Source organism: Leptonotus elevatus, chromosome 13 (assembly GCF_054856555.1).
Source record: "Leptonotus elevatus isolate MCC_2025b chromosome 13, RoL_Lele_1.0, whole genome shotgun sequence".
NCBI lineage: Eukaryota > Metazoa > Chordata > Actinopteri > Syngnathiformes > Syngnathidae > Leptonotus > Leptonotus elevatus.
Window position 1 is genome coordinate 16999409 of NC_141251.1, and position 14935 is coordinate 17014343.

Genomic DNA, 14935 nt, shown 5'->3' on the forward strand with positions numbered 1-14935 from the left:
ATTACATCATATTACTGTAAATATTATTATATATATTTTTACTGTATATAAATTATAGTTACTTACAAAGAATACAGTAAGTAACTGTAATTTATATACAGTAAAAATCTATTACAGCATATTACTGTAATTTTTTAAACCTTTTTTACTGTATATAAATTAGTTACAAAGAATACAGTAACTGTAATTTATATACAGTAAAAAAAAACTAATATATATGCTGTAATAGATTTTTATAGTAATTAACTGAGATTTTACAATAATTAGCTGATAACTTTTTTTTGTCAGTTATTTACTGCAAATTCTACATTCAGTGTACTCCTGTATTTTCTTTACGTGTGTGACAACCTCCCTGGACACACCCATAGTTTTGCCATGGTCAGGGTGGTACTGTAGAATATAAGGTGATGATGATAATAATAATAAGTCATTCAATGAATTGATTTCTACAATGATTCACAGGGATCGTCCTACGTTGTTATATTTTGAACCAAAATCGCATAACACCGCCTGCACCACAACTTAGACCTGCTGCCTTTAGCTTGTCTAAATTCTATCATATACTTTCTGTCAACAAATTGTCAGGTGCGCCTAGTGTGTGTTAAAAATACAAAAACAAAACAACCTCAGATCGCCAGAACACCCAGCGAGGTGCAACGTGGTCTGCCCAAAAATTAAATCAAATATAATAATAATAATAATAATAAATTAGACTTGCCGCCGCACAAAAATGAAGATGTGTGCACGTGCGCCTGAGTACCAAAGTAGGGCCCAAAGCTTAGATTTTTTTTGTCACCTGTGTTCAAATCACACAAACAGATGTACATAAAACGATACACAGTGATGAGTTACATATATACAGAACATCATCACATCAGCTTGACTGAAACACGTGACACACATGTTGTTTAGTACCAGCATGGCATACACACTAAAATGTGTTAAACCAAGTGGCACACACACGTGCACTGGAGGCTGCAGATGGGGAGAGAAGCAGGCTTACCTTCTACAAGGAGGGAAAATAATGGAGGAGGAAGGTACAGAAAGAAAAAGGAAAAGGGGGTTACACCAGCAAGCAAAAAGAAAAAGTGAATCACAAAAGGTAAAGAGATGCTCTCTGCAGCAAAGAGGCTTGTGTGGATAACACAGTTAAACTATGTGTGGAAGCGTGTGTGTGTCAGTGTGTGTATGAGGAGGCCTTCCACACCAAAACTGCAACTAAATAAGTGTGAGGGGTTTAACTTGCGAGGGTTTAAAATGAGAATCCGCATAGTCAGCTTAGGAGTACCTTGTTCGCCCAGGCGTCTTCGTCCCACGTGGTGAGCTGTAAGACTCTGATGATCTCGGTGATTTCGCCGCTCATCTTCTCGAAGGTAAATCGTCGGTTCTTCTCGGCCTCCTCCACGCCGGCGCCGCGCCCGCTATTGGTCGCCACGAAAATTTTGATGGCTAAGGATGGAAAGACGAGCAGTAATGATTGGAAGCATCGTCGGAAATGAGAAACGTTTTCAGCTGTTGTGACCCACTTAAGCGTCGAGGTTCATTTGAGTTCATTCTGGATTTTAAAAAAAATCTGTATAAACAGTGGCATGGAGGGTTTTAACCTTGTTTTTTTTCTTTTAGCTAATTTTTTTTCACATCTCGTTAACATTTGAGACCAAAAATTGGCTGTTATTAGACTATAAAATTATGTTTGTTTGTTTTTTAAACCCCATGTATTGACGATATGACACAGAAATTAATTGACTGAGCTTACAAATGCTTACAAAATCAAAATAGAGCCATGCGTATGTGATGCAAGCCATAAATGAAAGTTCAAAATGTAACAAAATAATTAAACTCCCAGCTATTTTCACTGAAGCAACCCCTTTCGCTCCTGGCTGTTTTACTGGATTTTGACTGATTTTGCAAGGCCCACAGAATATTGTATTCTATTGCTTTAAAAACATGGAACCTACCAAATGAAAGATTAGAGTCTCTTCTTTCAGCAGGAAAAAAAGGATATTTGTATCTGTTTCCGTTTTGTAGCAATTAACATTAGAATACAGATAGTTTCATCATTGTTCACAAGCCTGTTTAAAATACTGGGGAAAAGAGCTTGTTGCACCATCGCCCTAGTTGATCTCGTATACTCTGCTGCCACCTGCTGGCCGTTTTTTGTTATAACTACCAATGCTTTAAGTGACCTCTTATGGTAAGAGGCTGCACCAAAGCCTTCTGTATGCTCTAGCACAAAAAAACCCCCAAAAACGTATAAATACAATATTTAAAATAGAATGTGTTTATACATTTTTGGGAGCAAATGAGTTAAAAAGGTTCAAAATAATCATAAATACAACCAAAAGAGATACTTACTTAATGAACAGTATGACAAAGTGAAGCTTGTTTTTATTGGTTGTTTTACAGTTTAGTGGAAATTGTTATACTGCAATGTTCACTTTCAGTATCCAGGCGTAAAGGCCTTGGTGTCCCAATACTTTTGCCTATATAATAAAGAGTGTTTTCCAGCTCTTGTTAGTCGATCCAGGATAACAAGCAGCAGCTTGCGTGTGTGCTTGTAGTCAATCTCGCGGTACAACGCAACTAATGACTGTAATGATCAGTGTTGCTATAACAACCGTGCGGCATGCTCAGTGACCTGCTCTCTTTGCTTTTTGTGGCGCAGTCGGACCAACGCGCACGTGGACACACACACCACACACTGACCTGAGATGAGAACAGGCAGCAGCTCTTTGACCGTGCTCATGGAGTTGATGAGCATCTGTCTGTGCTCCTGATGTGTCAGCTCCTGTTGCCTCTCCTCGATCATTTTTGACATCTTGGTCATCCCTGAGCAAAGGCAGCCAGTTTTTGAACAATTGAACAATTAAGTTGCAGGCACTGAGACAACAAATATGTTTTCTAGCATATTTCTTGCATCCAGCATTGCAGATAAACAATGGAAATTTCCCTATTGCGAGACTAATAAAGGTTATCTTATCTTATTTTATCTTATCTTAGGATCACCCAAAACTAAAGTTTTAGGGCAAGGAACCATAAAAAGCCAAAATAAAGGGAAAGTCTAGTACTTTTAATGAATAGACTGTAGTTAAATTCAGCCACAGAAAATGATTATTTGTATATCACCACAAAATCAATCATGATATAAAATGAACATTATCTGGTGGTGACCATACATTTAAAATGTGGACGCAGACTAGAGGCGTGAATATCTCAATAAATGGCTCTACCCTAAATGCTCAGTTATTTTAGAGCATGACAAATGAATATTAAGAGTGCTGTAATTATTTGGATCCTTTGTGTATATTGATGGAAGAATGTCAGAGACCTTTTATGGGGTAGATGCCACGGACTTCCGACTTCCGGGTTTCACACTTCAGCGCTGTTTACGGCCACTGCTGGCCGCGTTCCAACACTCGCACCCACTTCCCTGCACCCCCCAAACGCGCGCTCCCATGGAAATGCTTCGGACAACTGAGACAGACACACTACCCACTCGACCCGTCGACGGGAACGCGCAACCGAGGGGCACAAAGGCAGAAGCGTAAGTACTGGGACGCGGCCCACACGCCGCAAACCGGAACCGGAAACAAAGCAGATGTGTGAAATACGGGAAGTCCCGCCTCCTCCGTGGCATATACCCCATAGAGACAGGAAGTGTTTTAAACTGTGGAGGAGAAAAATGCGTCATAGGTCTCATATTAATGTGTGCCTTTTAAGGGGTCCATTTATTTTTACAAAATTTGGGCAGGGGCCAAGGAAGAATTGTTTTTCACTTTTGTTAACATTATTAGTGATAATGATTAATCATAGCACTCAAGTGAATGTGTACAATCTGGTGCTGATCCAAATTATGATAGTTTGGCCTTGATGAACATCATCGCTCAACTGAGCTTTATATTCTACTTTATGTAGATGTGACTCCCTCTTTTCATAGCAAAGTGTTCAAAAATAGTTCTGACCTGGTCCCAGGTTTTTAGTGTACGTGACGAGGTCCTCCATAGTCTCCACCACTTCAGATACAGTCAGATATTCCATAATACCTTTGCACACGCGGATAATCTTACGCACCTGTAACACAATAAATGTGCATAGAGTAGCCTCACAGGCGAACAAACGGTTAAAGGAATACATGACTCATTTTGCCATTTTCAGTAGTAAGAAGATGATATTTTGTCTATAATTAATTTGATAACTTCATTATTTTTCATATACTGTACAACTTAATACCTTTAAAAACACATTTTTCCACTTGCTGTCGACTGAAAATGACATTATGTGTGCTCAGAGCTGAGGTAACGACCAATCATGGCTTAGTTTGCGAATGTCACATGACCAAACCAGGTGACCGTGATTGGTCGTTGCCTGTGGTGTCATTTTAAGTCAACAGCAAGTAGAAAATGTGTTTCCAAAGATATTAATTGTACATGAAAAATAATGAAGAGATCATAGACAAAATATAAACTTTTATTGGCGAAAATGGCAAAATGAGTCAAATATACCTTTAAAGTAGCACTAAGAATTTTTGAACCTTAATAAAAATTTTCATATCTCTTCTGATGAAAACATCGACTTAAAACTAGTTGAATGGTCCCTCTGCCATGGCTTGAGGGTGTCTGTATCATTTTTACTGGCACTAAGCAACTTTGAGGAGGATGGTAGGAACACTGCCACATTAAAAAACTATAAATGTGCTGACTGCTTTATGGCATACGTCAAAAGCTACCCCGGAAGAAAGGACAGTCAAGGATCAACATTAGCTCAGATTTCACTCGCTGGCATGATATCTATCTTGTGACTAGAAGAGGTTTGCTACTTCAAAATTAGCGATAAAGCACGGTGACCATAATAACGTGCTCAACGTGATTCCACTTAGGGAGCAGGAGAAGCCTCAAACATTGAACAGACACACTCGCGCACACAGATTCTGCATTATGATAGAGGGAAAGTCATTTGATCTCACTGATTAAATCTAACTGAGACTCCCATTAATGAACTGCTTGGAGGTCTGAGCTGAATTCCTTCACTCGTGAACCGCTATAAAAAGCTTTATTTCCCTGAAAGACATCCACACACCTCGGCCTCGTCGAACGTAAGCAGCAGGTCAGACGTGCCCGACAAAATCCCTCTGGATCCGTCGATGAGGTAATCCCGAGCGGGGACTGAGTAGGGGTCCGTCTTCAGCATCTGAGCCGCTTGGACCAGTTTAGAAGATGAGTTCTCCACCCTGCACACATCCGGAACATGTATTTCTTGTTTTTGTTATATTTAAAAAAGAAAACAAGGCTAAACATCTACACATAAGGCACAACAATGTTGGATGTTATGTTTTGTTTTTGAATATGCTAATGCTTAGTTATTACAGGTTGTCTTAAGTTAAATAAGGTGATGAATGTAAGTGCCTGAAAGAAGCCAAGGCACCTCCTCTTTCTTCTGACCCCCGCTGGTCAGGGTATCGATAGCTGCCAGTTCGTCTATATTTAGTCAGGTTCGCATTACACATGTGCCCCTCCTAAGCCCGGTGGGTGAGATTTACGATGTGTATGTATGTGTATACATGTGCGTGTGTGTGTGCGTGTGTGTGTGTGAGGGCGTGGGTATTGCTCCTTTTCAGATCTATATCTGTTTAAGATCTGGAATCTGCTCTTAAAGCTGAGGATAGACCAAGGCTGTTGATAATTCATTACATAAATCCAATGTTACATTGCTGCACTTAGGTCATTGATATCAATAATTCTGTCATTACAGGACACTAAAGTCAATGCAGCCTGATGTCAGGGGTGCAGCATTGCTGAGTCGGCGTTTTCAGCCGCCCTATCAGACCTTTGGAAGCATGCTGGAACACAACAAACAGCCTCTCAGCCGGGTGAATGCTTGATGGCGGACAAGTCATCCGTGGGTCGCTTCTGACCAGACACTCAGTTCAAAAGTGGCTCTTTGTTGCAGCTGGGCACGCCGCCATATTTCCTAACATTAAACTGCTGGGAATTCTCTATCGTATTTTTCAAAACAAGTTCTCTGTCTGCCCAGAGATAAAGTGGATTAATTCCATCACGCAGATTCTTACTTGATAAATGCAGGCGGCATGTCTCTCTTTAGCACCTGGTCCTCTGTGGTTTGAACTGTTTCCTTCCCAACCTGAAACAGATAAATGGGAAATTAAATTGTTGCAACCCCCCCCCCCCCCCCCAAAAAAGAAGGTATTATAGGATATAAAACTTCCACACTTCCATCCATCTTCGTTAACACTTGTCCTATTAGTAGGTGAGCTGAAGCATGTTCTAAACTATTATGTCCTTTGAGTTAAGAGTATAATCTGTTCTGTGACCACACTCTTAACTCAAAACACTCATCTGAAATCCTCATCTTTCCACACTCAAACAAATGGAATTGGTATCAGTTCCAGTCTCTAAAAAATTTTTTTTTAAATGTTGTAATGTATTTTTAATAAGAAAGCACTCTATAATATCGTGCGTCATAAAAACATAGAATAATAAAATAATTAGGTAGAATGTGAAGAATGAAACAGTTTTTGTGTTATATTGTCTGTCTACATGTGTGTGTTCAAATATCTGTTGCGTAAATGGTTATAAAACGCCACAACTATCATTGCTAAGGGTTAGCCTATCAATAGCATTTTTGATTCTGAGTTAGCATTAAGCCAGTGAGGGCATTCTTAAAGGGGAAGTCAATCCCCAAAATTTAGTTTGACAATAATATGTTCTATGCAGCCTAACTACTCTATGTATGGTATACTGGTCAATATTGCATTAGTGGATTATGAGTTAAGTAGCAAAATCCAGCCATTTTATCCATCTCAGCGGGCAGCCATTTTGCCACTTGCTGTGATGCTTAGGTCTTGGGTAACAACTAATCACAGCTCATTAAAAAAAAAAAACAGGTGAGCTGTGATTGGTCGTTTCCTGAGCCCTGAGCAACTGTGACGTCATCTTCAGTGGACAGCAAGTGGCAAAATGGCCGCCCACTGAGATGGACAAAAACGGCTGGATTTTGCTTCATAACTCATATTCCAAAAATGTAATATTAATCAGTATGTTGTGTTTAGACTAGTGAGGTCCCATATAATATATTATTGTCAAGAAATGTTTAATGTTGACTTTCACTTTAAGGCTATGTTGTTTGGTTGTTGTAAATATACAACATCCAATCCCTTTGTTTTTTTGTTTAGTTTAACAGTAAACATTGACTGGTAGTGATAATAAACAGCTTGAAGCCTCTTTTTTGAATAATTGTTCAGTATCTAACCCTAACTACTAGTTGAGTTCACTGCTACAATCCAATCAAACAGTATGCTAACTTCTCTTGCGGATGTTTTCATCAACAGAGATGCAGATGGCTGGCAGAGGATCCACATTACACACAAACACGAAAGTGCCAACGTGGCCTCGCACACACCCGAGATGCAATTTCAGGGAGATGATGACGTCCGTCTCTCAGTGCGGCATTGGTGAACTTCAGTTAATAGATTTTGTGTGGGCCCCAGAAAGTCACAGGAAGTTGCATTCTTAGCAAGAAGCAACCACAAGCACTGTTTGGTATCCAATCTTACTGCAAAAGATTCCTTGAAACACGCAGGAATGAAGCTCTGCGAGTATAGCAGGCGAGTCCTGCTGCAACTTCAGATAAAGGACCTGCTTGAGTGCAAGTGCTTCCTGTAAATGGAATCACTTAGCATTGATTATTCAATGTACAATTGCTGCATTGTTAATGTGCAGTTAAGTGACCCTCCGTAGTGTCCACACACTGTCATTCCATGTGTGTGTTGAAAAGGCCTGCACCTGGTCAAAATGAAACTGGAAAATGTCCGCCTGAGCAGGTTTATAATCATTTAGAGTGATAATGATTGTTTGAATTTGTCTAAAGAAGTATGGCAGGGTTGTTGTTTTTTAAGAAAAGGCAAACCTGCTAAGGAAATGTTTTCACTACAGAGACAAATGGCTGTTTCACCTCTGTCCAGCAGCTACTAAGCGAAGTGACTTTTTAACTAATCAAACTAGTAATTGAACTTGATTTGGGTGAAGTGTGGTGTTGATGCTGGTGTTTCTTGAAAGCACCTGATTTCATGAAATGTATTTTTTTATTTTTTTATTTGAGGATTCTGATGTCCTATAAGTGTCGCTTTCAAATTTTTGCTGACTGTCAAATCTAATTAAAAAGGAAGGCATTTCCACTGTCTATGGACTAAGAATGCTAATACTAATAGCCTACAGTAATAATAGTTACTCAATGTGCTTGAATATGCTGTGATGAAACTTTGTCCGAAACATGAGTTTTAGATGCGCTTTAGCAGTAGTTTAAGTTTGAAGGTCTTCAGGGATAACCAAAAACTTCGTCTGTCTTCCACCAGACAGTTTAAAAAAAATCTTTACCTTATCTGATGCTTTTGCATCAAAGTGCTAGGAATTAAGTGAAAATAACAAGTTGGCGTACCGGCTCTAATTAAAACATGACTACTGAGTGGCTTTACAGAATAGGATGCAGAAGGACTCGCACAGCAGGAAAGGTAATCCAGGGTCATCCAGTGAATCACATCCCAAACAGAAGCAGGTGACTCTACTACTGAATATAAAGATATGTTCGATGCGCCACTTACTAAAAACGAGTTGTACAGTGCTCGAGATAGTATGCCAAATGGCAAAGCACCTGGCCCGGATGGTTAACCGGCTATATTTTTTAAGCACTTCTGGTTAATGCGTGCTCCACTATTCTTAAGAGTAGTAACAGAAACTAATGGTCACATACGCCCACACATGAATACAGCAGCAATTAAACTTTTATTAAAGCCAGAAAAAGACCCCACCCTTCCATCAAGTTACCGTCTGATTTCACTAATTAACACTGATATTAAAATGATCACTAAGGCTTTCACATCTAGACTAGAAACAGTAATCCCGACAATCATTCATAGCGACCAAACAGGCTTTATTAAAGATCGTCACTCTACTAATAATATTAGGAGGCTCTTTAACCTTATTAGCATGTCACAGCGGCATGATAAAAAGGCAGTTATTGGATGTTATATCATTGGATGCAGAAAAAGCTATCGCCCCGCCGGGCTGGTCCTATATGCCCGCCGGGGTCCCGATGGGGTGGGTGGGGGTTTGGTGGGCGGGTGCGCCTCCTGCCCCCGCCCGGTTGGGGGGGGCCCCGCTGGTCGCTCCTCTTAACTCACTGCACTAGGTTTGCACTAGGGTGGAAACACCGTCTTCGCCCTACAACTCCCCTCCAATTTTAATGCACCACACAACTGTGTGTGGGGGGGGGGGGTGTTGTCGGGATGGGGTGCCATCGGTTGGGGACCGCAGTATAGAGCAGTGCTGCGGTCCGCTGTCCGTGTCCCCACCGCGCCAACCCCCAACCCCCTCCCCCTATTTATTTTTTTAATGCACCACATACACTCACTGACATGCCTGGGAGGCGGGTGGACCGGAGCGTGGGGATATCATTTCCCTCTGCTCCGGTTCACCTGCTCCCAATTTTAATGCACCACACACACACACTTGTATATACACTGGGTTCAACATTCAAGGTTTAGGGGTAGAGTTCGCCAGTCGGCGAGCTGGCGGATTCAGTAAAGGGGGTTAGCTTTCACTAAGAACGCTGGAGTGACGACCGGGGCCTTTCCCCGCTGGGCCTGGGGTTCGGGGGTGCCGGCCGTCCTCCGGTGCCCCCATCTCCCCTTCTGCTCCTGGTGTTCCGTCCCTCCACGCGGTGGGGGGTGGGGTGGGCGCGGGTGCCCTCTCCGCTCCGCTGTCCGGCCCCCTCTTCGGCGCCGATGCCTGGGTGCGGGGGGTCCCTAGGGGCTGGGGGGCTGCCGGTTGGTCGGGGTGGGGTCGGCGTTGGGGGGCATCTATCGAAACTCAGACACAATCTGCTTCTTCCTCAGGTCATTGAATCGGTGGAGGCTGGTGTCTGTGGATCTGTTGGATCTCACTCTGCTTTGTTTGTCCTTCCTTCCTTTCCTCAGTCTCTCCTTTGGTCTCTTGAGGTCTCCCTGATTTTTTGGATTTGTTGGAATTTAGATGTTTCTGGGGTTGGTGAAGAACTCTGGTTGGTGGCCCGGTGGGTGGTGTCTGGTCGGTGCTGGATTTCACTTTCCTTTGTTTTCTTTGGTCCTTCCTCGGGTGTTCGGTTTAGGTGAACGGTATGGGATTTTTGGTTTTTGGTGAACTAACGAATACACACACACTCGCACGCAAGCACACACGCACATACACATACTCACCCACATACAATTTTTTTTTTTACAAAAATAAAATAAAGAGCAATGATGATGACATTACCGAATGAACAATACTGAGCTCTTTAAAAAGATAAAAAGAAAACAAAGAAAAAAAAAAGAAGCAGGTGACTCTTTTGCCCACTTCCCACCCGGCCTCACTTCTCAACAGTAAATCTATTTATTCCTCCCACCCCCTCCCCCTCCCCCTTCAGACATACTCAGGAATGAGATCGACATCGCCTCCTTGGGGAGCTCAAACTTCCAAGAGCGTCTCCGTCATCGGCACAACTTCAGAGCTCACGCTTTTCCAAACATATGCACCACATAATCAAATGTTTAGTCGAATCGTCAGCATACGCACGTGCAGCCTCTCTGACAGATTGACACCATCTTGTTTGCGTCTAGAAGTGACCTACTTTTTATATACATGGCCCACCCTGCTGGGGGGTTAACAGCGTAACCGTGTCAGTGTGCAGTGGACCTCTACTCTTTTACAGGTACATCTTTACATCGACTGACTAAAGTCCACAAAATCTGTGGGCATCCATCATACCAAATGAAGTTTTTCTACCCGGCAACAAGCAAGCTGTGTGCTCTCGTTCAACACTTCCCCTCTATCTTTTCTCATCCATTAGCGACCACTCGTCTCCTATTCAACTGCATTGCTGAGCAGGCGTCATCAGGAGATGAAAATGAGCCCCCAAACCTTAAATTCCTAATTACATCTGATAAAAGCAGCTTCCTCTTATCTGGTTCTTAACTTCCCAACAAATGCATCAGGGAAACATCCACATGCCCGAGATTGCTATTAGCCTCCCTCTGCTCGCTGTCTGGATGGATCTACTGAAGTGATCAGGACAAGCAGAGAGACAGAGACGCAATCATGGGACACCATGGACTCTACTTTAACTATAGATTATTAATGAAATTCGGGGTGGGGAACCTTTTCCTATCAGTACACAATTCAGTTTTTACTCTCTGAGGGACATGGAAAAATAAAATCTAACAACCAAACAAATGTCTGCATTATACTTTTGTATAATTGAGCGACCATTCCCGGGTTTGGGGTTCGAGTCTCCATGATCGCCCCATGTTTGTGTGGGTTGTCAAGCTGTCAAGCTTCAAAAGCAAGCATGTTCAGTTCATTAAGGACTCTGACAAATAAGTGAATGGTTGTTTGTCTATATGTGCCATACAATTGAATGGCGACCAGTCCAGGGTGTAACCCGCCTCTCTGAAAAAGTCAGCGGCAATAAGCTGCAGCTTACCTGTGATCCAAATGGGTGCAAGCATTGTAGAAAATCATAGATGGCCAGATCAAATGTGCTTGTGATACGACCAATGGGAAGTTACTGCAGTACTTCTGTCTGTACTCACAAAGTAGGAGGAACAATTGGATTAAGATAGTTTGTCCAGGATTATTATTTTTTTAAATACTGCATTGCATTATTTGGCATTTTGTTTTATTTTAACTGTAGTATTTAAGTAACAGCATACAGACAGTGGGTGGCTCTTTATGAGCTTTACAATTTGCTTCTGATCTAATATGTCCCATAATAGGTCAAACAACTGCTGTGTCTCTTGAGTGATGTCTCTTGACTTGGCCAGTATTGATTTTGCCAGGGAGTGCACACAGACAAAGTGACCCACTGTGTAATCTCAGTTTAAATTAAAGATGACCACAGTGTGTGTGTGTGTGGGGGGGGGGGGGGGGGGGCTGCGTGTGTGTCTAATCAATCTTCCGCCCCACAAACTCCATTGAAAGCTGAGTGTCCATCTCATGAGCGAAAAGGGCAAAGTTGAACATGTTAAGTTGCGTTTGTGTGCGTTACTTCATTCATAAATTCATTTTAATGGTGTGCAAAGATCAAGCACCATAAAAATGGGGCTTTTCTTAAAATGTGTCTGGCATTGATTGGACCACACGAACTGACGTTGACATGATGAATGGAAAGAAAGCAATTTAAACTCACATTGACTCACCCGCACAAGGTTGCTGACTGCAGCCTGCACCGCCTGCACCGGTAAGGACAGGTCCGGGATGGCTTTCCCGTCCACCTCGCCCTCTTCGTGCATGATGACCAGGTGAGAGATCTGCTGGGCCACCGGCTCCAGGATACTCTCGATGGTTTTAGTGTGAAACACCGGCATGGTGAACGACTTTTACCGCAGCCCCCCAACACACACACAAAAAAAGGTGGTCGGTGGCTTCCTTGCACTGAAGCCCTCCTTTCTTGCTTTTTATTCTCTCCTCACTTGCGGGAGGAGCAACAACCACGTCGGCTCTGACGGTCAAAACTGGACCCGAGTCCCTGCGGTGGGTCTACCCTAGTCGTGCCAGAAGGAATCACCGCCCTCCGCCACAATCACCGCGAAGACGCAGCTTGCTCCGTGCTGGTGCTATGGAGGAGGCTCGGTACTGGGGCGCGCTCACGCGCCACGCACATGCACGAGCACAGCACCGTTGCAAGTGACAGCTCTTCCAAATGACGTCATGCACGCATGCCAGTGTGCGCCCCCCAAAAAGGAAAGGGCTAAATTAATGAGAAGAGGTGGGGATCCCTCGATTGTATGAGGACGTTGAGTGCAGCGCCGCCAATGGGACGATAAACAAATGTAAAATATTGAAATGTTTGTATTTTCTATATATAATTTATTACACCTTTGTCAATAAACGGTGTGTGTGTCTGACAGATGATCAATAATAGCTCAGTGATTCTCAAAATGTTTTTCAAGCACCACTTGGGCTTCCTCTAGTGCAGGGGTCAACTTTGTTTTTCATGATTTTTTTCCTTTTCTGGCCTTTGTCAAATTTCTGACTTTTGGGCAATATTATGAACATATGGTAATTTTCTTCCTCAATTCTTCCTTTTTTGGACATTTTGTGGCTTTTTATTTTTATTTTATTTATTTCTTTTTAACTTTTTTTCTGTCTTTTTTGCTATGAATTTTCTGGATTTACTTGGATGAACTTTCGGGATTTCTTCGTTTTTGTACGTTTTATGGTTACTTTTTGGAAAAACACACAAATAAATTTTCTGACTTTTGATCACTTTTGGGACATTTTTTGGCCATTTAAAAAACATTTTTTAATCTACTTTTCATCTCCCTTTTTCTGACGAATAAAATTGAACATTAAAAAAATATATATTCAATTATTCAATAAAAAAATCTAAATCCTTAGTTCATTTGAAGAATATTTTATCTAAAAAATAAACATCCACAGGGAACCACAGGAGAGGAACTAATGGGCCACATGTGGCTCCAGAGCTGCAGGTTGCAGACCCCTGCTCTAGCGGGACACGAAAGTATCACTGCCCAAGTACAGATAAGTTGAATTTAACTTTTAAGTTCCTCACATTTGCATTTTATCTTTAAGAAGTGTTTGTTTTTAAACATGTAGGTACAGTTTGTATTTAACTGTTATTTGCAATACATTTAACTCATTATTTAAGCAGAATTTTGCTATTTTCCTAGCATGTCACATATATGTGGTGTTCAAACTACATATAATGTTACAGTGGCTTACAATAATATTAAATACATGATACTAGCAATAAAACCTCCGTCTCTTATTTGAAGGACACTTAATTGCTACTGTATTTTTGTGATGTTCATCATGTCGGTACTCATAAAGTTGAAGGTATTTTTTAGGTGGTACTTGGCATAAAGTAAAAAGTGTGTGAATTACTACTCTAGACCCAATAAAATTAACTTGTGGCCAATCCGAGATGACCCCATGTGAAAGACACATCAGTTGCTTTTTTAATTTTAATTTTATTTATTTTTTATGAAGCTACAAACTTACATTTGACACATGATCCACGTTCATTAAATGCTGGGTCAACAATCCATGTCTCCAAACCTCAATGTGCAAGTCTATATTAAGACCAGGAATTAATTTTGCTGTCAACCAAAGAAGAGTCTTTTCATGGGGCACAAACATCACTTATAACCCCCACATTGAATTTCATGCATAAATAAATGCATTCAAATTGAATTGCCGGTATCAGCAATGAGTAACTTCCTGCAAGTGCTGCTGGAATGGGGACACTCTCAATGTGTGCTGAGGAAACCAGAGACAAAAACAGCAGTATTTATACCCTGGAGACATTCACTACCAGAGTGCCTGTAGCCCTGTGTGTGTGTGTGTGTGGGTGTGTGTGTGTATGTATATGTTTATGTGTGGAGGTGTGAACAAGAGGCTGTTGTCATCTGAACTGGAGAGACAAGACACTCTGGTCCACCTGGTTGAAGAGGCTCTCTTCTACTATTCTTGAACGGACATCATTTATATACTCAAATCTAATCATGGCTATGACAAAAGCTCTTAAAATGGCTGCCATTGCAAAGAGAAAAGGTGCAGGAAAGTACATCACACTGAGAGGTTTCAATGGACTCCTCTCATTTCACTCTATAAGGTCACGTTACATCTGTGCAACAATGACACATAAATAGTGTAAATTTAATACTTGATCATTAATATTCTCACTGGTCTCATTGATACGATACGATACGATACGATACGATACGATACGATACAATACGATATACTTTTATTTTCCCCGTGGGGAACTTTTTCCTGGACTGATATTGACTGAATATTATGATATTTAGAGCTTTTGGTTTTGTTTTGTTTTAAATAGTAGTACTTACTATATATATTGCCATCATGATTAGTTTCTATTTCAA

At 41.4% G+C, this 14935-nt stretch overlaps 1 protein-coding gene across 9 annotated transcripts in view; it reads right to left on the minus strand.

The window, feature by feature from the left end:
* The window catches only part of LOC147164032 (vinculin-like), a 28809-nt gene extending 16110 nt beyond the window's left edge, over nt 1-12699 (minus strand). For 8 of the 9 annotated variants that reach the window (XM_086092592.1, XM_086092589.1, XM_086092588.1 and 5 more), the window contains exons 1-6: nt 12227-12699; nt 6068-6138; nt 5077-5227; nt 3963-4071; nt 2707-2829; nt 1289-1449 (exon numbers count right to left, since the gene is read on the minus strand). In XM_086092592.1, coding sequence (XP_085948718.1) covers nt 1289-1449; nt 2707-2829; nt 3963-4071; nt 5077-5227; nt 6068-6138; nt 12227-12394 — 783 coding nt within the window. In that variant the 5' untranslated portion in view covers nt 12395-12699. Of the gene's footprint in view, nt 1-1288; nt 1450-2706; nt 2830-3962; nt 4072-5076; nt 5228-6067; nt 6139-12216 lie in introns of all 9 variants that reach the window. The other variant, XM_086092590.1, reaches the window with a different exon arrangement.
* Nucleotides 12700-14935: the final 2236 nt, after the last annotated feature.